Genomic DNA, 24,714 nt, shown 5'->3' with positions numbered 1-24,714 from the left:
CGTATATGTATACACTTTAGCTTAACGACCAATTCGGTTAACGACGGCGCGCTGGTCCCAATTGTCGTCGTTAAATGAGGAGTGGTTGTATATATATATGATAATTTTTTTGACAGTTGCATATAGAATTCGAACCCACTGCTTTTAGCCACCCGTAAGATTACCTTCACAGAGTCTGAACCCATTACACCACTGAGACTTAGTCTCTGTGGTGTAGTGGGTTAAGGCTCTGTGAAGGTAATCTTACGGGTGGCCAAAAATTGCTGTCACTAGTGAATTTCTCTCTCATATACATAATTATATATATATATATATATATATATATATATATATATATATATATATATATATATATATATATATATATGTACAGAGAAGAATTTTATTTTTATTTATTCCACTATATTTGATTTTAAGTATTATGTATACATGTGTAAATGTATGTGTATTTTATTGATATATATATATATATATATATATATATATATATATATATTTTTTTTTTTTGTGAACTGGTGTCCTACCTGGTGATAAATGTACAGGGTTTGAAATTTAGGAATAAACTTATTTTGAGGAGTTCAGCTCTTTACAAATATATATATATATATATATATATATATTTGGTAATATATGTTTTGCATACAATGTATGTATGTAGTTTGGGTTGGGGGTATTTAGTGAATGCAGTTCAATATATACATGGTTACTTATAACTCCAATCCTATTGACATTTTCATTTGTTTATAAGCAAATAGTTTTCCTTTATATTGTGGACTGGTGTAATTCATTAAATTATCTACATAATGACATATCTAGTGATACAGGAACCTTCTAATGTTGGTTTTTTATTTATTTATGAATGTACAAATGTGAGTATGGCTTCCCTTTTTATTATCATGGAATTTCCGTATCACTTTTCAGACGGACAGGTTGTTTGCGTCCAACAGTTGGTCCAATGAAGCGTGACAAGCAGCTTATTAAGCACAAGCGAAGACCTCCCCGTGGGATGTACATCAACCATGAGGTGAGGTGTCTTGATATGAAAAGTTAAAGTAGGTATTATTAGAATGTTATTGACATGTGTACTTATCCAATTCCCCTTTCATTATATGAAATATACATAATGTACTTGCTTAGGTTGGAAGTAATTACTGTTAAAGAAATGAATAGCTCATATGGTCACTGAGACTAGAATCTAGGTGGGGAATAGATGTGCATAATATGCACTAATGGATAAAATTGCAAAAATATTTAAAAAAAGAAGCTTAAGCACCATTATTAGATGAGATTCAACATCATTGTATACAGTGAACGCATCTAATATCAATACAATCTTTCAGGACTTACTTGCAATGGTCTCTCCCTCAAATTCAAATTCACCACTTGCTCAACACCCTGGTCAACAAATCCTCAAGCACATGGAGAATGAAGTCATTGCCTTAAAGAGACAGGTATATGAGTGTCTTTATCCAAGTAGATTAGGTCAAGATAGATTTGCTAATGCAAGAAGGTCATACTAGTGCTTTTATAGGATATTTCTCTCTGAGAGAAAAATGTACATTCATCTAAAGAATGTAGTTATACAATAATGTATTGAATGATACAGTAATATGTGACAATTCTTAATAAAGGGATGGCCAAATCAGTAAATATAATGTCCAAAATACTGAACTGGCCTTTTAACTGCATGGGAAGTAGGAAAAGAGCCAGTTGTTGTATGCAGATGACTTTGAGGTTGTGGTGGGGGCAGAGAACATTTCACCATGACTATTTATAGCAGCCCTATCTCCTTTATTCATTCATGTAGTAAAAATCAACTTTTACTGAAAATCACTTTAATTAATGACAAACTAGCATAAATAAATATAAGCTCTACAGTACATGTATTTACCAAATTGTATTTAGCTAATTGTAGTATACAGGAAAAGAGCAACACTCATTGGGTCTCATCTGCTGTTCTCTAATTTTTTAACACTGACTCAAATTCATGTACAGTTTCAACTTAATCCATATCCTTGATTTCCAATTATCATATTTAAATCTGAATTCATGTATTGTTAGAGCTTGGGCTATATCACCTAAGCTATTCCACATATACATCTATATGAAAAACTGTATTTCTTTAAATTCTTTCAACAATGTTCATCTTTTCAAAATATTTGATCTATCAATCTTTCACAATCCTTTCACATAATTTCACTATTGTGTTAGTGGTGTTTCCTTGTCCCTTTGTGAATTGGCATCATGTTTGCCCTTTTCCAATCAAGCGGCACAGTGACTTCATTCAGTGAACATGTAATAAGAATGTGGATCTTGTCTGCTAGTTGTTCCATACATTCTTTAATTATTTAGTTTGAGATTTTGTCAGGTCCTGAAGCTTTTGTCACATCCACTGATCCCAGGAGATTAAGCACTTCCCTACCACATTTATATTTACTTTCCTCCAAAAAATTGAGCTCTTTTGCGAAGACCAATTGGAAACTTTCATTATTTCTGCCTGAGCTGAAGCCTCTTCAAGACCTCACCACCCACTATTAACTTGGTGATTTCTTCCCTGTGTCTCAATTTACCATTTATAAACCTGTAAAAATATTGGTTCATTTTTGCATTTATCTACTATACCTCTTTCAAAATTTTCTTACTTTCTTTGAATTCTCATATAGTTGTTCCTAGCTTGTTTGTAAGTTTCTTTTGTTTTATTGCTTCTTTTCTTCCTCCATTTTCCTCGAGCCATATTCTTGGTCTTTTTTGCAATCTCACATACATACATACATACATATACCAAAGGCTTTTCCCCCCTTATATGGGGGGGGGGTAGCCAAAAAGAAAAAGGCATAGAAACCACTCCCACCCATTCCATCCCCTACAATCTCACACTTTATGTTAAACCAGTCCTGTTTCTGCTTCTTCCTTTCTCTGATCTTTGGCACATGTTTGTTCACTCCTAGGTTGTAAATGTCAAGAATGATTTCCCATTTCCTCCATATTCCTGTGGTGTTCATGAATTCTTCCCGGTTTCTTCAAAGAATTTTTTCAACCTTAAGTAATCTGCTTTCCTAAAATTGAGTCTCCCTTACCTGTGTGGTTGATTCCTTGGCTCTATTTCCTCATCCTCCAGTTGAAATTCAGTTGTAACATGGTGACTTTTTAACCTATGGGGTAGAGATATTTCAAGGAACTGATGATGTCTGGGTCTTTGGTTAGTAACGGATCTAATCTTGTGGGAGTGTCATCTCCTACCTGGATCACTTCGTTTATCAACTGGGTCATTATGTTCTCCATTGCTATACTTGACAGGGTATTTCCTGATGAATCTTCTTTGCCATTTGCTTTTCATTCTTCCCAGTTACCCTCACCGCAATTGAAATCTCTAATAATGACTATATTGTTACTTTGTTCAATATTTTTCTTTAGGAAAAGAGCTGTATATAATATTTCTTGATATTCAGTTTCATTCCAAAGTCTTGTCTTATCATATGTCACTATGAAGGCTCTTTTATTGTGCTCTTTAGTACTAATCTTTAAGTGAATTGCTTCATCATTGCCTTCTCACCACAAACATTACTCCTCCGCCCTTTTTATCTTCTTTGTCTCCTCTCCATGAGGTGTATCTGTTGTTTTCCAGCTGTATATCAAAATATTTTGAGAGTTTAGTCTCCACCAGACGTAAAATATCAGGCTTGTTTATCTTAAGTAGTCATTTATCTTCAACCTTGCTGAAAGTAAACCAATAACATTAGCATATGCTATTCTAATTATTCTTGTAGTGTTTCCTTTGCAAGTACTAATCATGAGGTGAATTACTTCATCCTTGCCTTCACTCAGATTTGCTTCTTGCACCTTTATGTCACTTGTCACCACAAACATTACCCCTCTACCCTTTTTATCTTCTCTTTCTCCTCTCCAGATGTATCTGTTGTTCTCCAACTGTATATTAAATTTTTTTGGAGAGTTTAATCTCTATGAGCTTTCATGTCTATGCCTGTTCCTCTCTGTTAGCATCTTTCCTAATTTTTTTTTTTTTTTTTTTTTTTTTTTTTTTGCTAACTTCTAAGACTTGCTGAGTACTACTTTAGCCATGACTTGTGACTTAAACTTTATTTTCATTAGATGTGCACAATTTCTCTTATACTTGCTTAACCTATATATGTTATTAACCACTTCAGTACTAGTCAAATTCTCCCATGGAGCATTGGCTGCCATATGTAAGATGCAACTCAGTACTCACATTATGAAATATAAAGTCACAGCTATATTACTCGTTCTCTTTTACATTACATATACTAAAGGCTTTTTTTCCTCCTTATAAGAAAGGTAGCCAAAAAACAAAGGCATAAAAACCATTCCCACCCATTCCATCCCTATCACACTCCACTCCCTTCCACCCTCTTCCCTCCCTCTTATCTTAGCACCTCCTGGATGACAGGTCATCCCTGCATCCTGTCCACTGCCCTGGGTCGGAAGTAGTGTTGCAAGACACAGCACATCCACAACAAGGCTGCTTCATTAAATCGACGACCCCCCTCTCCGTCCCCTCATGCAGAAAAGGAGAAGATGGGGAATAATGCTAATAAACAGAAAACATGATCAAACAAATTCACAGAATCTGGGGGATAACTCATGTACAACTACAAAAAAAATATGTATATATAATCACGATGCCAACACTGGCATCCTCGTGTACCCACTCGCGCCTCATGATGCCTACGCAGGCATCATTGTACCGAAGTGGTTAATCTGGTCTGTTATATCCAAATCCTTCCCCAGAGTCGTTGGTCTAATTTCCCTAATTATTTGTATTCTTTGTTCTTGGCATGACTTCCATGAGGTGTTGTATTATTCTTGGCATCCAAGGAGTTAATAAGTTGAAAGTTTCTCCAACTAATTTGTTGACGTGTTTGTCTGGTGTCATGTCATTTGAGATAGTTACTCCTAGGTCCCTTTCCGAGTTTACTTTTTTACTTCCTTTGTACCATGAAAGGATGGAATATGGAAAAAACTTAGAATTTGAGTTAAAGGAGACAAATTGGAAAAGCTTAAATAAGTTTAATATGAAGTGTTTAAGAAGTGTTGTTGGGGTTATGAGGATGTAAAGAGTGAGAAAGGTGAGGAGGAGAGTATATACACATAGCAAGAGGTTTATCCCCTTTACAAGGGAGGTAGCCAAAGTCAAAAGCCATAATTCCACTCCCATCCATTTCATCCCCATCCATTCCACTCTCATTCACTACCCGTCCCTCCATCTCTACTTGGCTCCTGGATGACAGGTCATCTCAGCATCTCGCCCATTGCCCTGGATGCTGTGGTGCAGGAGGTAAATGCAAGGGTAATGGGCAGGGGATTGGAAATGGTTAAAGAAAAAAGAGGAAAATGTGAGATAAGCCAGTTGTTGTTTGCTGACAACACTGCACTTGTAGCAAGATCAGAGGAAGGATTAAGGAAGTTAGTGACAGAGTTTGGGAAGGTGTGCAAAAGGAGGAAGTTGAAGGTAAATGTGGGTAAAAGTAAGGTGATGAGATGTATGGAGAGGATGGCAGCAAAATGGAAGTGAGTATTAAGGGAGAGAGGCTGGAGGAAGTGGATAGCTTTAGATACTTGGAGGTGCATGTGGTGGGAAAGGGAGTAGAGGTGGAGGTAGAATGTAGATTGAGAGAAGTAAGTAAATACCTTGGGGGATTAAAAATTGTATTGAGAAATAGACATAGGAATGGATGTTAAGAGTAGATTGTATGAAATGGTGATTGTGCTGACAGCACTGTATGGGTCAGAAACATGGAGGATAAGAGAGGAAGAGTTTAAATGTGTTTGAGATGAAATGTCTGAGAAGTATGGTAGGGGTTACTATGCTGGATAGAGTGAGAAATGAGGAGGAGAGCAGGGGTGGAAAGGGAGTTGGGAGATAGGGTTGATGAAAGAGGATTGAGATGGTTTGGACACGTGGAAAGAATGAGTGAAGAAAAATTAGTAAAAGAAGTATGGAAGGCAGATATGAATGGAGTGAATATGAGGGGGCAACTGAGGATGAGATGGATGGATGGGGTAAAAGGCGCATTGAGAAAGGGTGATGTCTGTTGAGGAAGGGAGAAGACAGAAGATAGGGGCGAGTGGAGAATGGTTATATATGGATGATGCTGCGATGCATGGAAAGGAGTGGTTGGGAGTTAGGTGGATGAGGTGGATGGATAGGTTGAAAGGGGTACTGGGTGGAATAGGAATGTCACTGAAGCAGGGAAGGGATAGGGCAAGAAATAAGTGTTGGTAAAGAATAGTTATTAAGGGACAAGAAACTGATGTGGTCTGAAGTGATATATTTTTTTCTGCTCAATAGTTTCTCAGGTGGATGAGTGGGGATAGTTGCCATGTAATAAAGCAGTGGGATAAACCAGATTTACTTGGGCTCTGTTATAGAGATGCTGTGTGTTGCTGCTGACTTGAGCAGTGGGCAGGGAAATTGGAATAACCCATCACCCACAAGGAGTTAAGATAGAAAAGGCAACAAATGGTTTTTGGTTGGGAATGGGATAGGTGAAAGATGGGTATACCTTGACTGCTATCTACCAAACGTATGTATGTATGTGTGCCTCGTTATATGTAATTGCCCAAGTGGCCATAGAATTACTGTATTGTAACAATCTGTGCCATGGCAAGCATCATTTAGTAAATTGATGATAAACTTAAATAATTTACTAAAGTAAAAGAAGAGAGACCCATTTAGGAAGGTGATGTTTAACTGAGTGTTTGCTTGGGGTTTCAGGTGCAGAACAACAAGGCACAGATTGCTGGTTTGCGGGCCATGTTGCCTGGAGATGGTATCAGTTCTTTCCGGCCCTCCAACCCCACTTTCCGTTTTAATGCCAAGTGGACCAATGATGAGCTTCTCCTTGCTGTGCAAGGTGAGACTTTGTAGTTTCTTCTTTTGTTCTTTTGGTTTGGATGTGGTCTTTTTAATGCATAATGGGAACTTTATTTTTATTCAGCTTACCTTGCATATTAAAGGCTCTCTCTCTCTCTCTCTCTCTCTCTCTCTCTCTCTCTCTCTCTCTCTCTCTCTATATATATATATATATATATATATATATATATATATATATGTATATATATATATATAACTATATATAACTATATATAACTATATATATATATATATATATATATATATATATATATATATATATATATATATATATATATATATATATATATATATATATATATGGAATATATATGTATATATATATATGTATATCCATATACCAAGGGCTTTTTCCCCCTTACTAGGGAAGTGGCCAAATTAAAAGGCATATACTCACCCCCACACATTTCATTCCCACCCACTCCACTCCCATCCACCACACTTTCCCCCCTCTCATCTTAGCTCTTAATGAATGATGGGTCATCCCTGCATCCCGCTAACTGCTGTGGGTCAGAAGCAGTGTAGCAGGACACAGTACATTCACAGCAAAGTTGCTTCACTTAATCAGTGACCCCCCTTCTCACTTCCTTCATGCATAAAAGGAGAAAACATAAGAGGTATCCCTTTGTGCTACATCAAAATATCATTCACACATAACCACCCCCTGACCTACCCCTATCCCCCACCCTTCCCTTCCTTGCATCATAATATCTATACACAGCCATTTTTCACTCACCCTTAGTTCCTGCCATCTCCCTTGCTCAGCACCCTTTTCACCACATTTATCCATCACATCCTCAGTCGTCCCCTCAAGTTCCCTCCACCTCTGCCTTCCACACCTTTCACTAATCTTTCTTCACTTATTCTTTCCATGTGTCCAAACCATCCCCATACTCTTTCATCAGCCCTATCTACCATCTTCTTTTCCACCCCAGCTCTCCTCCTCACCTCATCATTTCTCACTTTATCCAACCTTGTAACCTCTACCATACTTTTCAGACATTTCATCTCAGACACATTCAAACATTTCATCTCTGCCTCTCTCAAATTCCAAATCTCTGCCCCATACAGTGCTATCAACATAATCATCCCTTCATATAATCTCTTTGTATCCATTCCCAAATGCCTATTTCTCATTACACTTTTTAATCCCCTAAGGCATTTACTTGCTTCTCACAGTCTACAATGGACTTCCATCTCCACTCCTTCCTTTCCTGCCACATGCGACTCCAAATACCTAAAGCCAGCCTCTCTCCTTTGAGACTTACTTTCAACTTGTTGCCATCCTCCCCCTTGTAAATCTTTGCCTGCAGTGTATGCAATTTCCCTATATGGGGTATTAGCTACATGTTATTCTGGGGTTGAAAGCTGCTTAGTATCATGCAGCTGATACTTTAGGGTCTATATGGGGCGCCCCCTATGGACTAGAGCCACACATCATTTTGTTTATGATAGAGGAAATTTCTATTCATAGAGAAATTATGCTACTTTATTATACTGCGACTGTCTGTTATACTGTTTCCCCACTCTTGACCTCTTCAATACAAGTCAAATTCTCATGGGCAGCATCAGATGCCTGCTGTACGATGATTTGATGATGCATCACAATATTTGTGTTACAAAATATAAAGTCATAGCTGTATTATATAAAATATAAAGTTACAGATGCATCACTCATTTTTGTTCACTCTGAATATTAATAACCACAGAAAATATGATAAAGCCAGTTCTCAGAATATGGGGGTCACTCGGCTACAACTACAAAATAAATATAATCCAGATGCCAACACCTGCATCCTTACATACCCACTTGTGCCACATGATGCACCATATGAAAAGGGTTATACTGACCTGTACCACTTCTCTGAATATTCATTTACTTATTTGCTGAACCCTGTGGTAGGAAAGAAAGAACACTGCCTCCGAGTGTTCCCAATAGAGTCATAAAAGGCAACAAAAACAGAACAGGGATTATGACTAGGCAAAGAGGACATTCTTAAAAAAAGCAAAGGCATAAGAGGGTCTGGGAGCTTTCCAATTAGAACCCTAAGGTTTGGGTCTTTTAATGTACATGGATTTGGTACAGATGAGAGTAAAAAGGAAGAGATAGGCAGTATGTTTATGAGAGGAAAGTTGGATGTGTTGACATGGAGTGAAACTAAGTTAAAAAGGAGGGGCAAATTTGAGTTTGAGAGTATAGTTTGGTGTCAGGGGTAAAGAGAGAACAATGGAGAAAAGGGGTGGCTATACTAGTAAGTAAAGAGATGGGTAAGCATGTGGTGGAGTGGAAGGTTTCTTCAAGGTTAATGTAGATGAAGGTGAAACTGGAAAGGGTGATGAGGGTCTTTGTAAGTGCATATGGCCTTGGTAGTGACAAGAATGTAGAGGAAAGGGAGGCTTTTTGGATAGATTTAAATGATTGCATAACAGGTTTATGGAGAAATGTCAATGTAGTTGTATTGGGAAACCTTAATGCTAGGGTAGGAAATGAACCAATAGATGGAGTGATTTGGAAGTATGGAGTTCCAGGAAAAAATCATAGTGGATAGTTGATGGTGGAGATATGTCTAGAAAAAGAGTTGATGATAGAAAATAGTATTTAGGAAGAAAGTCAAGCATAAGTATACATGGGAGAGGGTGGTGGATGGAAGGGTAGTAGATAGGGCTTTAATTGAGTATATATATAGTGGTAACCAGGAGACGAATAGGAAGAGTTATGGATGTACATGTTGTAAGGGGAGAGAGTGGGGAAAATTAGATAATTGTTTGGTGGAAGGTAAGTTGAGAATGGGGGATAGATGGAGAAAGAGGAAAAGGACAGAAGGGAGGGAGGTGAGTAAACTGTTTAAATGAGAAAGAAAAGGATGAGTACAAGAAGCTGAGAGAGGAGTGGGAGTGCAGGATTGAGTAGAACTAGGAGAGGAAGAAGGAGGATAGTTCAAGGAGGGAGTCACAAGGTGTGCAAAGATGGTGTGTGGAACAAGGAGGATGGGAGGAAATAGAAGGAAAGGTAGTGAGTGGTGAGATGATGAAGCAAAGAAGGTTGTAGAAGAGAAGAAGCAAGCATTCACAGATTGGTTACAAAATAGGACATAATGGAGTAGATGGAAATTTTGAAATGCCAGATAGAAATTATACTAGAGTTGATGTTGAAGGTGTCTAGAAAGGGGGTTGATGACAGCAAACATTATTTAAGAAGTCAAGTATAAATAAAATAACATGTGGTGGATGGAAAGGTAGTTGATAAGGCATTAAAAGACTGTAATAATATCCAAAGGAAGGATAGGAAATGTTCTGGTTGTTCATGTTTTTAGGGGAGAGTTGGGGAGTGTCAGATCATTTTTTTGTGTCATGCAGAATCAGATAAAGGGAGTTTTTTTTTCCACACTTTAAATTCTTCTTTTTTGCCACCTTTCCCAGGATTTTTCTCTTGTTTTTTGTCAGTGTACCTCTTCTGTTAAACTTTTTTTTCTGCTTGTCTAATCGTACATTTAATTATCAGCATTTTTCTCTCCTACTTTTTACATCTATTTCTTCTTTATGTTTCTCCATAACTTTTTTAGCTGCATTTGTTCCTTTTCTTCCAGTTTCAGCAACCCTTTTTGCCTTTCTTTAATCTCTTTAATATTTTTTTAAATTAATCTTGGTGTCTTCCTTGTTTTGCTTTACACATTCTTCCAGTTCTTTCTTTTTCTTATTTAGTTTATTATCATTCTTCTTTATTTCTTATAAATCCAACTTGAATTGTTCTTTATTAATTAATGTTTCATTCAAATTATCTTTTAGTTCAATTATTGTTGTGTGATTATCCATATATCTTTTTATTGATGTAATTTCTTCTTTTGTTTTCTTTATCTCTTCTACTACCTTTATTAGTCATTCATTTATTGATTATATTCTTGTTTTTCCTTGTTCAACATTTCCTAATTCTAACAGTAATTTTCTAAATTCGTCATCTTGTTCTTCACCATCAACAACCAATTTGGATTCTTTCTTTGTTGACATATTGTAACAAATGTCTCACCTTTTATTGTTTTGTTAATACGATATTATCTTCAGTAAATTCCTTGGTGGATTAAAAAGTGTAATGAGAAATAGACATTTGGGAATGGATGCTAAGAGGAGATTGTATGAAGGAGTGATTGTGCCAACAGCACTGTATGGGGCAGAAACGTGGAACATAAGAGAGGAAGAGAGGAGTTTGATTATGTTTGAGATGAGGTGTCTGAGAAGTATGATAGAGGTTAGTAGGTTGGATAGAGTGAGAAATGAGGAGGTGAGGAGGAGAACAGGGATGGAAAGGGAGTTGGGAGATAGGGTTGATGAAAGAGTATTGGGATGGTTTGGACACTTGGAAAGAATGAGTGAAGAAAGACTAGTAAAAGAGGTGTGGAAGGCAGATGTGGAGGAGTGAACATGAGGGGGCGACCTAGAATGAAAAGGATGGATGGGGTAAAAGGGGCTTTGGGGAAGAGGGGAATATCTGTTGAGGAAGGACGTGAGAGGACAGAAGATAGGGGTAAATGGAAAATGGTTGTATATGGATGCTGTTATGATCCATGAGGTGGAATGGATGGGGGCTGAGGGAATGTGCTGTGTCTTGCGACACTGCTTATGACTCAGGGCAGTGGACAAGATACAGGGATGACCTGTCATCCAGGAGGTTCCAAGATAAGAGGGAAGGAAGAGGGTGGAGGGAAGTGGAGTGTGATAGGGATGGAATAGGTGGGAGTGGTTTTTATGACTTTGTTTTTTGGCTACCTCCCTTATAAGGGGGAAAAAAGCCTTTGGTATATGTATGTATCTTCTTTTTGCCTATATTATCACCAATTTCTCTATTATCTCTGCTTTGTTATATTTCATCTATTTGTTAGTTTTAACCATCACTCATGATACTAAGACATTAATTGCCTATTTCAGACTTAACTATTGTGTGTGCATGTATTTACCTAGTTGTTGTGTACAGGGTTAGAACAATGCTCATGAGGCGCCATCTACTTTTCTTCCATTTGTCAAACTTTGCCTTTAATTTTTATATAGTGTTGACTTTGGTTATATTTTCATCCAATTCATTCCATAAGTTTACATTTCTGTGTGGAAAGCTATACTTTCTGACATCTTTTAAACAGTTTTGTATTATTTTTCATTTTTTTACTATGACCATTTGTTGATCTTTTTCATACCAGTAATTCTTTACTGTCCACTTCCTCTACACTTGTCTCCAGTTTAAACATCATTATCATGTTGCCTCTCTCTCTCTTTGCTCTTTCAGAGAGGAACGTCCCAGTTTTTTCAATCTTTCCTCATATATCTGTCATTTAGACTAGGGAACATCTTGGTTGCCACCTTTTGTATTCTTTCTATTTTTCTTATATCTTTCATTAAGTATGATGACCACATCATCTCTATGTATTCTGGTCTGGGCCAGATTAAGCTTTCAGTGATTTTCTTCAGTGATGTGGACAAACTAATGAATTATTTAGCTTGTTAATGACAGATAGACTTTTAACCTCTTCAATATGATGACACCTACGTAAGAGTCATCATGTGTGAGTGGGTACACAAGGATGCCGGCATCGGCATCTTGATTATATATATTTTTTTGTAGTTGTATACACATGAGTTACCCCTGAATTCTGTAAACAGTCTAGATCATGTTTTCCGTGTTTATTATTACTCAGAGCAAAAGAGAACGAGTAATATGGCAATGACTTTATATTTTGTAATGTGAGTAGTGTAATGTATGGTACATGTGGCAGCCGATGTGGCATGCGAGAATTTGACTCGCACTGAAGTGGTTAAGATCAGAAGATCACACAATCAGTCCTAGAATCTTATTTGCATTCTCTGAGGCTACTGGTAGATATACTGCGTAGATGATGTAAGATGATTACTGATAATTTTACATGTGTGTGCATGTTTGTGTACTAAACATTTTTTCTCCATATAAGGGGGGATGGGCAATTCAAAACAGTAGTTGAACTTAGTTTATTTTTTTGTATATGAACACACTTAAATTTTATACATGCATGTTTATAGTTGTCTGTAATTTTTTTTATATATTGTCTCAGGTGTACGTCAGTTTGGGAAGAACTTCAAGGCAATTGCAGAGATCATTGGGAACAAAACCGAGAACCATGTTAGGAGCTTCTTTGTGACACATCGTAAACGCTTCAACCTGGAAACTGTTTTAAAAGAATGGGAAGCTGAACATGGTCCAGCAGATGAAAATGAGGTATGAATTCATTCATTCATTCAGTAAAATTTGGTAAATATAGCATACCCTTTCAAGCAAGGGTAAGGCAGGTGTAATATTGGATGTTGAAGGAATATAAACAACCCTAACTGGTGTATAAATGGGTAGCAGAAAACTTGACCCAATATTAACTGCATGGTGACATGCAATCAATACTTTAGAGACTATTTGGGAGAGCCTCCATGGTCCAAAGCCACATATCATTCATTTGTGTCAGAGTAAAATCTCTACTCATAAAGGAATAATGAAATGCTTTTGTATTACTGCTGCCTTTCCTTCATGTTGTACTCTTAAACCAATTCTTTATCACTTGGATGGTGACCTCTTCCTTTTCTAATCCATCTGTGGTGGTGGGGGATAGGAGAATGCCACCACTGCATTCCCATGTACGTTGTGAAGGACAACTGAATGGGATGGAGGGAGATGACCATAGATTCCCCACTTTTCTCTCTCTCTCACACACATACATACATACAGCAATCGAAGAAGGACATTCCAAAATACGCTCTGAACTGCTATTTAGCGAGTTGATAACGAATGATTTTGGAACGATTTCGAAACCAACCAACAGCTGCCTGGTTGTTTACATACGGGAAAGGAGTGTTGGAGTTATTGTGACCGAAATGTTGTCTTTGTATCTTAGTTCAATTATTATAATTACACGATCAGTGACAACAGTGGATGAAACAAATGAAGAATTCATTGATAAGGAAACTGCAAAGCGATGTCTTGACATAAGTACAATAGAGTCCCCACTTGGTGTAATTTAAAAAAGAATGGGTCTGAATGAGACCCCAAAAACATACCAAAGGTTGGATAGAGATGTCTTTTTGGGGTTTAATAGAGAAAATAGTAATATATATAGAGGGCTAGACATGAATAGAGAACCCAGGTTTATAAATATTATAAGAAATAGAGAAATAAATGAATTGTTAGATGAATAATTGAACTGAAAAGTGAATGCAAAAGTATATATAAGGAAGTAGCTATATAAAGAAAAGCCAATGAAGAAAATAATAGGGAAATAGATGAATTGAAAGTGGAACTGAATAGGATAAAGGGAGAAAATATAAGACTGAAAAATGAAGATATGAATAGGAATGAGGCATTAAAGAAAGAGATGAAGGATCAAATACAGGCAGTGACTGAGAAAGTGGAAGAAAAGATTATGGAAAATGACTTTCAAAAAATAAAGAAACAGTGGAAGGTGGAACAGGAAAGTAAAAAATTATCTTTTAAGGAAATAGTGGAACAACAAGTTAAGGAGAATGCGAAGGAAACAGTAATCCAAGTGATTAAAGAGAAAGGAAATTTGGTTAGGGATACAGTGGACAAAAAAAGATGCATTGTGATCTATGGTATTAAAGAAAAGCATGATGTTCCTAGGTATCAGAGAGAAAGAGAACAAAAAGAGATTGCAAAAGAGATTCTGAAGGAGATTCAAGAGGAGAATCAAACCCTGGATAAAGAAATCGAGGAAACAAATAGGATGGGTAGATACTCAAAAGAAAAACAATGTCGGCCACTAAAAGTAAAACTTAGGTCACAAATGATAGCAGAGGAAGTACTATCCAGAACAGCAAAACTAGCAAATAGTGAAAATCACAAAAACGTATGGATAAAGAAAGAAATGAGTTAAGAAAAAAAGAAAAGGAGCTTAGAAATGAAACAAAGGAAAAAAATTAAAAATGAACCGAGACTGAAAAGAATGATTTTTTTTTGGAAAGTGGTGGACCTGAGGCTGAGAAAATGGTATATCACGAAAAAGGAAACAAAGCAGACAGAAAAAGACAAGAAAGAAAAAAATTGAAATTAGCCTATACCAATATATACCGACATCAGAAAAGCCGGACATAATGGGAATAGTAGAAACTAAACTTAAAGGGAATCTACCACCTAACACTGTGGGACAAGGTCTATACAACTGGATGAAGAAGATAAAGGAAAAACAAAGAGGGAGAGTACTATTTCTGACCAAGAAAGACTTAAATGTGACAAAGTTAACAGAAGGAAAAAACAATGTAGAGTCATTAATAATAAAAATTTAAAACAACCACGTGAAAAGTTGAAATTTTGTAGTAATGTATGTGCCCCCTAAAACACAGGCCTGGAAAGAACCCGATCATTCCAAATTGCTAAAAGATACTAAACATGAACTAACTGATGTACTGAAAGAGGAAATACAGTAATTATGGGTGATTTTAACTCAAACGAAATATGTTGGGAAGAAATGACAGATAAGGGTGGAGAGGACATGTGGGATAGCATTCTACTAAATATGATCATTGAATACATAATGACTCAATGGATAAAGGGAAATACCAGATACAGAAACAATGAGGAACCTTCGAGACTGGATTTAATACTTACATCAGAACCTGAAATTGTAGACAGAATAGATTACAAAACACCAATAGGAAAGAGTGACCATGTACTAATAGAATTCGAACTAAAAGAGCAAATAGACCTAAGAAGAAATGAGAAACATTGAATAGGAAGACCAATTTACAACAAAACGAATTTTGAGAAACTTAAAAAATTCTTTCATAATGCAAACTGGGAAAAATTCCTAAATGAAGAAACAGGGATGGAAGAGAAATGGAATATACTAAAATAAATTTATAATGAGGGTGTGACCAAATATGTTCCACAACAAAAGCAAGAATAGACATAAAGAACTGGCACAACAAGAAAGGTAGTGAAGCCAAGGATAAAAGAGACAAAGCCTGGAAAAAATGGAAAAAAGACCAAAAAGTAAAGAACAAATGGTAAACATACATCAAACTAAGACATGATTATTTAAAAATATGCAGAGAAGAAAAGAGAAATTATGAAAAGGAAATAATAGAAAAATGCAAGGAACAACCGAAACTATTTTATAGATATGTGAATGGTAAACTAAAAAACATACATACATACATATACCAAGGCTTTCTCCCCCTTACAAGGGAGGTAGCCAAAAAGGAAAAGGCATAAAATCATTCCCGCCCATTCCATCCCTGAATACACTCCACACCCCTCCACCCTCCCTCTCATCTTAGCACCTCCTGGATGACAGGTCATCCCTGCACCTTGTCCACTGCCCTGGGTCAGAAGCAGTGTCGCAAGACACAGCACATCCATAGCAAGGCCGCTTCATTGAATCGGTGACCCCCCTCTCTGTCCCTCCATGCATAAAGGAGAAGACGGGGAGAAATCCCTTCAGGCTGCGTCAAATTTGCTCACACATACTACCTCACCCCCATCCCCCCACCCATTCCACCTCATGCATCACAACATCATCCATATACAGCCATTCTCCACTCTTGTTTTTTTTTTTCCCCTAAAGAAAAACTAAAAAACAAACAAGAAATAAAAAAAGTTGTGCCAAGGAAGTCATGAATACACAGAAGAACAAGAAATGGCAGAAGTTATGAGCAACCACTTCAAATCCATTTTCACAATTGAGAACACACCTAACTGTGAGGGAATAGAGAGACAGAAATCCCCCCCCAATGAAGGAAATAACTGTAACAAAGAAGGAAATCAGCAACCAAATAAAAAACCTTGATGTCAGAAAATCGCAAGGTCCGGATGGAATTGCAAATTGGATATTGAAGGAATGCATAAAAGAATTAACAGATAAAATACACACTATAATCAAATGCTTGCTCAAAGAAGGTAAGGTACCACAAGACTGGAAATATTCAAACATAGTACCAATATGTAAAGGAGGAAAAAAGGAAAATCCAACTAACTACAGACTGGTCTCCCTAACAACCACAGTAGCTAAAATATGTGAAAAAGTGTTCAAAAGTAGATAAGTTAAGCACCTGGAAGAAAAATCTATACTAAACCCAAGCCAATTTGGATTTAGACAAGGAAGATCATGTACAACAAACCTAATCTGCTTCTACCTGAGACTAATAGATGCAATAGATGAGAGGGATGGATGGGCAGACTGTGCCTATCTAGACCTACAAAAGGCATTTGACAATGTACCACACAAGAAACTGATAAGAAAATTAGAATCAATAGGTGGCATCGCAGGTAAATTATTAGAATGGATGGAAGATTTCCTGACTGGGAAAAAATGATAGTAGAGACAAATACTTAAAATGAGAAGAAATGATAAGAGGTGTTCCACAAGGGTCAGTGCTGGCTTCAGTCATGTTTGCCATATACATAAATGACATGGATGAAGGAGTTGAATGTTATATGAATTTCTTTGCAGATGATGCAAAAATATTAAAGAAAATAAGAACAGAAGAGGACTGCGATTCATTACAGTCAGACCTGGTCAAAATCTGGAACTGGACTCAAAAGTGGGAAGTGAACTTCAATATCAAGAAGTGTAGCATAATGGAGTTTGGAAAAAGCAAAAACAGAATTTAAAAAAATTACAAAATTGGCGAAGAAGAAATAAAAAAGTGCACTTGGAAAAGGACCTTGGAGTACTAATCACCAAAGACATGACACCGGATAAACATATAAACAAAATAGTCTGTGAAACCTACAACCTATTAAGGTCAATAAAAGTGGCATTTGACAACTTGGATGAAAAAATTATTTAAAAAATATTAGTTACATTGATTAGACCAAAGCTGGAATATGCAGCGACACTATGGACACCCAGTACAGTACTACCTCCCATTAACGGACGTTAATTAGCTGTGTTTGCGTTGTTTTCGGTGTTTTTGGTGCTGTTTAGTGCTGTGCAATCACTATGCCACCCAAAAACCACTCCAAATCAACGGATTATTCACATCAACAGACACTGTTACCCCCCTTTTAGTCCGTTAATGAGAGGTAGTACTGTACTAAAAAGAATATAAGGAAACTAGAAAGAATACAGAGAACAATAACAAAGTTGGCACCAGCTCTTTCCAATTTCACATATGAACAAAGATTATTGAAATTGGAACTACCAACACTAGAGCAGAGAAGAGAAAGAAATGATCTACTGACTATATTTAGAATCATGAAAGGAATGGAAATCCTTGACAGGAATGATTTACCAAAAAATGACAATGGAAAAACAAGAGGTCATGAAAAGAAACTCAAAAAGGATAACTAGAAGAGATTGGAAAAAGAATAGCTTCCCACACAGAGTGCTGGATATATAGAATAACTTAGATAAAGAAACAGTGTGTGCAAATACTATTCAAGATTTTAAGAAAAAACTTGATGCTGAAAGATACAAAGACGGGTACTATGAGCATAGCTCCCTTCCCGTGTAATACATACATACATATACCAAGGCTTTTTTCCCCTTCCAAGGGAGGTAGCCAAAAAGGGAAAGGCATAAAAACAATCCCACCCATTTCATCCCTAAATACACTCCACACCCCTCCCACCCTTCCTCTCATCTGAGCACCTCCTGGATGACGGGTCATCCCTGCACCCTGCCCACCGCCCTGGGTCAGAAGCAGTGTCGCAAGACACAGTACATCCACAGCGAGGCCGTGTAATACAACTAGGTAAATATACCAAAGGCTTTTTCCCCCATGCACAGGAGGTAACCAAAAAGAAAAAGCAATAGAAACCACTCCCATCCATTCCACCCCCTACATACTCCACTCCCCTCCACCCTCTTCCCTCCATCACATCTTGGCACCTCCTGGATGATGGGTCATCCCTGCATCCTGTCCACTGCCCTGGGTCAGAAGCAGTGTCGCAAGACACAGCACATCCACAGCAAGGCCACTTCATTAATTCGGTGACTCCCCTTCTCCGTCCCCTCATGCAGAAAAGGAGAAGACAGGGAGAAATCCCTTCAGGCTGCATCAATTTATTTCTCATACATACTCCCTCACCCCCATCCTCCACCCCCTCATGCATCACAGCATCATCCATACACAACCCTTCTCCATTCACCCCTAGCTTCTGTCCTCTCCTGTCCTTCCTCAACAGACATTCCTCTCTTTTGTAATGCCCCTTTTAATCCATCCATCCATCTCATCCTAGGACGCCCCCTCATATTCACTCCTTCCTCCTTTGCCTTCCACACCTTTTTTCCTAGTCGTTCTTCACTCATTCTTTCTATGTGTCCAAACCATCCTAATACTCTTTCATCAACCCTATCTCCCAACTCCCTTTCCACTCCTGTTCTCCTCACCTCCTCATTTCTCACTCTATCCAGCCTAGTAACCCTTATCATACTTCTCAGACATTTCATCTCAAACACATTCAAACTCCTTTGCGAAATATGTTGGGAAGAAATGACAGTAAAGGGTGGAGAAGACATCTGGGGCAACATGCTGTTCGACATGACTATTGAATACACAATGACTCAGTGGATAAAGGAAAATACCAGATACAAAAGCAATGAGGAAACTGGATTTAATACTTTCGTTAGAACCAGAAATTGTGGACAGAATAGATTACAAAACACCAATAGGAAAGAGTGACCATGTACTAATAGAATTCAAACTAAAAGAGCAAATAGACCTAAGAAGAAATGAGAAACATAGAATAGGAAGACCAATGTACAACAAAACGAATTTTGAGAAACTTAAAAAATTCTTTCATAATGCAAACTGGGAAAAATTCCTAAATGAAGAAACAGGGATGGAAGAGAAATGGAATATACTAAAATAAATTTATAATGAGGGAGTGAACAAATTTGTACCACAAAAACAAGAAAGAGTATACATAAAGAACTGATACAACAAAAAATGTAGTGAAGCTAAGGATAAAAGAGACAAAGCCTGGAAAAATTGGAAAAAAGAAAAAAAAAACGAGGAAATGGCATACATCAAACTAAGAAACGATTATGTAAAAATACACTGATATGAAAAGAGAAATAATAGAAAAATACAATGAACAACCTAAACTATTTTACAGATATGTGAATGGTAAAGTAAAAAACAAACAAGAAATAGAAAAGCTGTTCCAGGGAAGTTATGAATATACAGAACAAGAACTGGCAGAAATTATGAGCAATCATTTCAAATTGGTATTCACAATTGAGAACTCACCTTACTGTGAGTGAATAGAGACATAGAAATCCCCCAATGAAGGAAATAACTGTAACACAAAAGGAAATCAGCGACCAAATAAAAAACCTTGATGTCAGAAAATCGCATGGTCCAGATGGAATTGCAAATTGGATACCGAAAGAATGCGTAGAGGAGTTAACGGGTAAAATATACAATATAATCAAATGCTCACTCAAAGAAGAAAAGGTACCACAAGACTGGAAAAATGCAAATATTGTACCGATATATAAAGGAGGAAACAAAGAAAATCCAACTAACTACAGACCAGTCTCCCTAACAAGCACAGTAGCAAAAATATGTGAAAAAAGTGATCAAAAGTAGATGGGTTAAACATCTGGAAGAAAAAAACTATACTGAATCCAAATACATTTGGATTTAAACAAGGAAGATCATGTACAACAAACCTGATCTGCTTCTATTTGAGACTAATTGAAATAATACAAGAGAGGGATGAATGGGCAGGCTGTGCCTATCTAGACCTACAAAAAGCATTTGATAAGGTACCACACAAGAAATTACATACATATACCAAGGCTTTTTCCCCCTTACAAGTGAGGTAGCCAAAAAGAAAAAGAAAAAAGAAAAATAGAACCAGTAGGTGGCATCGGAGGTAAATTATTGGAATGGATGGAAGACTTCCTGACTGGGAGAAAAATGAGGGTAGTAATTAGAGACAAATACTCGAAATGGGAAGAAATGATAAATGGTGTCCCACAAGGGTCGGTGCTGGTTCCAGTCATGTCTGACCATGACATAGATGAAGGAGTGGAGTGTTATATGAGTTTCTTTGCAGATGACGCAAAAATACTAAAGAAAGTAAGAACAGAGGAGGATTGTGAATCATTACAATCAGACCTGGACAAAATCTGGAAAGGGTAGTAATTAGAGACAAATACATGGGAAGAAATGATAAGTGGTGTCCCACAAGGATCGGTGCTGGCTCCAATCATGTTTGCCATATATATAAATGACATAGATGAAGGAGTGGAGTGTTATATGAATTTCTTCGCAGATGACGCAAAAATACTAAAGAAAGTAAGAACAGAGGAAGATTGTGAATCATTACAATCAGACCTGGAGAAAATCTGGAAATGGACTCAAAAGTGGGAAGTGAACTTCAGTATCAAGAAATGTAGTATAATGGAGTTTGGAAAAAGTATATACATACATACCTATACCAAGGCTTTTTCCCCCTTACAAGGGAGGTAGCCAAAAAGGAAAAGGCATAAAATCATTCCCACCCATTCCATCCCTGAATACACTCCACACCCCTCCACCCTCCCTCTTATCTTAGCACCTCCTGGATGATGGGTCATCCCTGCACCTTGTCCACTGCCCTGGGTCAGAAGCAGTGTTGCAAGACACAGCACATCCACAGTAAGGCCGTTTCATTAAATCGGCGACCCCCCCTCTACGTCCCCCCTTGCATAAAAGGAGAAGACGGGGAGAAATCCCTTCAGGCTGCATCAAATTTTGCTCACACATACTACCTCACCCCCCATTCCACCTCATGCATCACAACATCATCCATATACAACCATTCTCCATTAACCCCTGTCTTCTGTCCTCTCCCATCCTTCCTCAACAGACATTCCCCTCTTCCCCAAAGCCCCCTTTACCCCATCCATCCACCTCATCCTAGGATGTCCCCTCATGTTCACTCCCTCCACATCTGCCTTCCATAAAATTGGTGAAGAAGAAATAAAAAAAGTGAACTCTGAAAGAGACCTTGGAGTAATAATCAGCAAAGACATAACACTGGACAAACATATCAGCAAAATAGTCGGAGAAACCTTCAACCTATTAAGGTCAATGAAAGTGGCATTTGACTATTTGGATGAAGAAATGATTAAAAATATATTAGTTAAACTAATAAGACCAAAACTTGAATACACAGCAACACTATGGACACCCAGTACTAAAAATAATATAAAGAAATTAGAAAGAATCCAGAGAGCAACAACAAATTTGGCACCAGCTCTTTCCAAATTAACATAAGAACAAAGATTATCCAAATTGGAACTACAAACACTAGAGCAGAGAAGAGAAAGAGGTGATCTACTGACTATAGAATTATGAAAGGAATGGAAATCCTTGATAGGAATGATTTACTAAAATGTGACAATGGAAAAACAAGAGGACATGAAAAGAAACAGTGTGTGCAAACACTATTCAAGATTTTAAGAAAAAACTTGATGCTGAAAGATACAAAGATAGGTCACCACGAGCATAGCTCCCTTCCTGTATAATACAACTAGGTAAATATAGTTCAAAAGTAGTATCATTCCTCTAGGAGTAGAGATTTAACTCTTAGACAAAATGATATGTGGCTCTAGTCCATAGGGCCATGCCTAAAACAGTCTCTAAAACATTGGCCGCATGCTACTGTGCAGTTAATACTGTACAATAGCATGCATTCAGTACCCCTGGAGAAATTGCCTTTTTTTCAGATTCCAATGATTGAACTCTATGAGGTCTTTTGCATTCAGAGTTTTATGTCATTGAGGTTGCTCTTATACTGTAGTTAATATTTTAAAGACATACTGGAAGAGTAGATAAACTTAACCAAGCTGGGTTGGAAGATTTATTGGGTAGTATTGGTTTGTGAATAATGTAGAATGGTATGTATATTATGAAAACTTTGGTTGACCTGGAGAGGATAGGGAAGTGAGTAGGTATTTTACATATAGATTACATTCATATAAAGTGATGTGGTTTAAAGGTGGATAGGTTATAGAAATATAAGTGGGTTTAGACATTAGAGATGAATTGGACTGACTCCAGTTTTACATGTTTTTACATGTTTTCAGATGGAGACTGAAACAACCAACAACATTTCCCCTGCCAATTCTACAGCTGTAACCACTACTACTTCCACCACCACCTCCTCCTCCTCCTCCACCAGGGGAACTCCTGCCAAAAGTCACTAGCTGATTCATTCTGTATTGTAAAACCTTGAGAAGTCCTCAGAAAACCAGTATTGGTGGTTTGTTGGAAAATATCAAAGTTTCTGATATATTGCTTCTGTACAGGAATGACAGCCATGAAAATAGTGATATCCTTCGAGAATGATGAGCTTGAAATGTTAGTCACAAACACTAATGTTATCTTTTCTTGCATTTAACTGGGCAGTGATTTGCCTATTGTTGTTCCTTGAATCATACTTGAAAGTAACTATTTAATTGTCACTGCATATTATTATTTATTTTATTTTATTTTATTTTTTTATTAGTATAATAAGTATATTGTAAATGTATAAAGACCTTTTATAAGTATGTAAGCAAGAGGGAAAAGCTTACATTATGCGGACAGATCTTTACTTCTGGCAAGTGAAATGTGCCCTAATTCAGTGTTTAGTCATCTTTGAATTAGTACATGCTTTAATGTTTTGGGAGGACAAAGTGCATAGACAATATGGCCTATTCATTGTGTTCTGTGTTATAGGAAGCCTCAGTATCTGAGTATTTGTAATGGCCTTGACTAACCTTGACTAAAGATGGATTGAAAGCATCACCTACAAGGACAAATTTAAACAAAACTTATTTGGTTTGTATTTCATTTTTTCATTTCATGATGAGCTTTCAGTTTTGATACATTGAAAGCTAGGGATACTATTTAAAAGACAAGTAGAGTGAGTATACATTGATATGTATTAAGATGTTAACTTTCACTATAATCTGATTAATCTAGTATTCTTTGAGGGTTGATTCCATGAGGTTTATTTCCTTGTTACTGTGTTAAGTCTTCTTTCGACATTTGTTTGTTTTGAGTTGAAGGTAGATATCACTTGGAGATGACTAAACTGAATAATCACTCTTTAATGCCTTCAGTTTGAGGCTCACCTCCCTTCTGAATAAAATAATTTTGCTCCATTAGTCTGAGCATAATCAGGTGACTGTATCAATAAGTTGAATGAATAACTGGAATAATTTAAACATCCTTGTTTCCAAATGCCTCCCATAAGCATAAGATTGCCTGCTTGGTATAAGTCAGAAATCTGAACTATGAAGATTGAAGGAATCATTACTAAAATATAAGTGATATAGTAGCTTCAGATTAATTTGGCACATTTGGTAATTCCTTCAAATTCTGAAGCCATCAATTTGTGTTTGTATCACAAAGCCAGGTAAGATATATATGTACATTTTTGTGTATGTACATGTTTATATATATACATATATATATGTTTTCATATCCTGGCCTTTTTCATTATAACAGAATAGTCCCAACATTGAGTATAAGTATTTCATATTTATAAGGAGCGAGTTAAAATGGAATTTCCTTACCCTTATCCAAGTGTTTGGAAGAATTTAAACCAGCCCTTTTTCGAGTGACTTAACTTAAAAGTCAGAAACCTCCGCCATTCATATCAGAAAGAGAAAGAGCATATGTGGTAGCAATCACTAATGGCCTTAAAGAAATTAAATGCTATACCATAATTCACACCAAAACCTAAGCACCATGTATAAAAAAATTCACAACTTACTAGTTGGAGAGGGAGGAGGAATAATAATAATAATGATATTATTATTATTACTATTAACTTTTATTTATTTTTTATTGTT

The 24,714-nt window shown here is 36.9% G+C and overlaps 1 protein-coding gene across 4 annotated transcripts in view; it reads left to right on the top strand.

Moving 5' to 3' along the window:
* Window positions 1-24,084, top strand: part of LOC143028292 (REST corepressor 3-like) — a 59,377-nt gene extending 35,293 nt beyond the window's left edge. For all 4 annotated transcript variants that reach the window (XM_076190164.1, XM_076190163.1, XM_076190166.1 and 1 more), the window contains 5 exons: window positions 922-1,024; window positions 1,341-1,451; window positions 6,755-6,893; window positions 12,985-13,148; window positions 22,960-24,084. In XM_076190164.1, the coding sequence (XP_076046279.1) occupies window positions 922-1,024; window positions 1,341-1,451; window positions 6,755-6,893; window positions 12,985-13,148; window positions 22,960-23,079 (637 nt within the window). In that variant the 3' untranslated portion in view covers window positions 23,080-24,084. The remainder of the gene's footprint in view (window positions 1-921; window positions 1,025-1,340; window positions 1,452-6,754; window positions 6,894-12,984; window positions 13,149-22,959) is intronic.
* The last annotated feature ends 630 nt before the right edge of the window (window positions 24,085-24,714 follow it).

Source organism: Oratosquilla oratoria, chromosome 9 (genome assembly GCF_046742065.1).
Source record: "Oratosquilla oratoria isolate Oo_2021 chromosome 9, ASM4674206v1, whole genome shotgun sequence".
Lineage (NCBI taxonomy): Eukaryota > Metazoa > Arthropoda > Malacostraca > Stomatopoda > Squillidae > Oratosquilla > Oratosquilla oratoria.
Note: the sequence above shows the minus strand (reverse complement) of the source record. Positions and strands in the feature narration are given on the sequence as shown.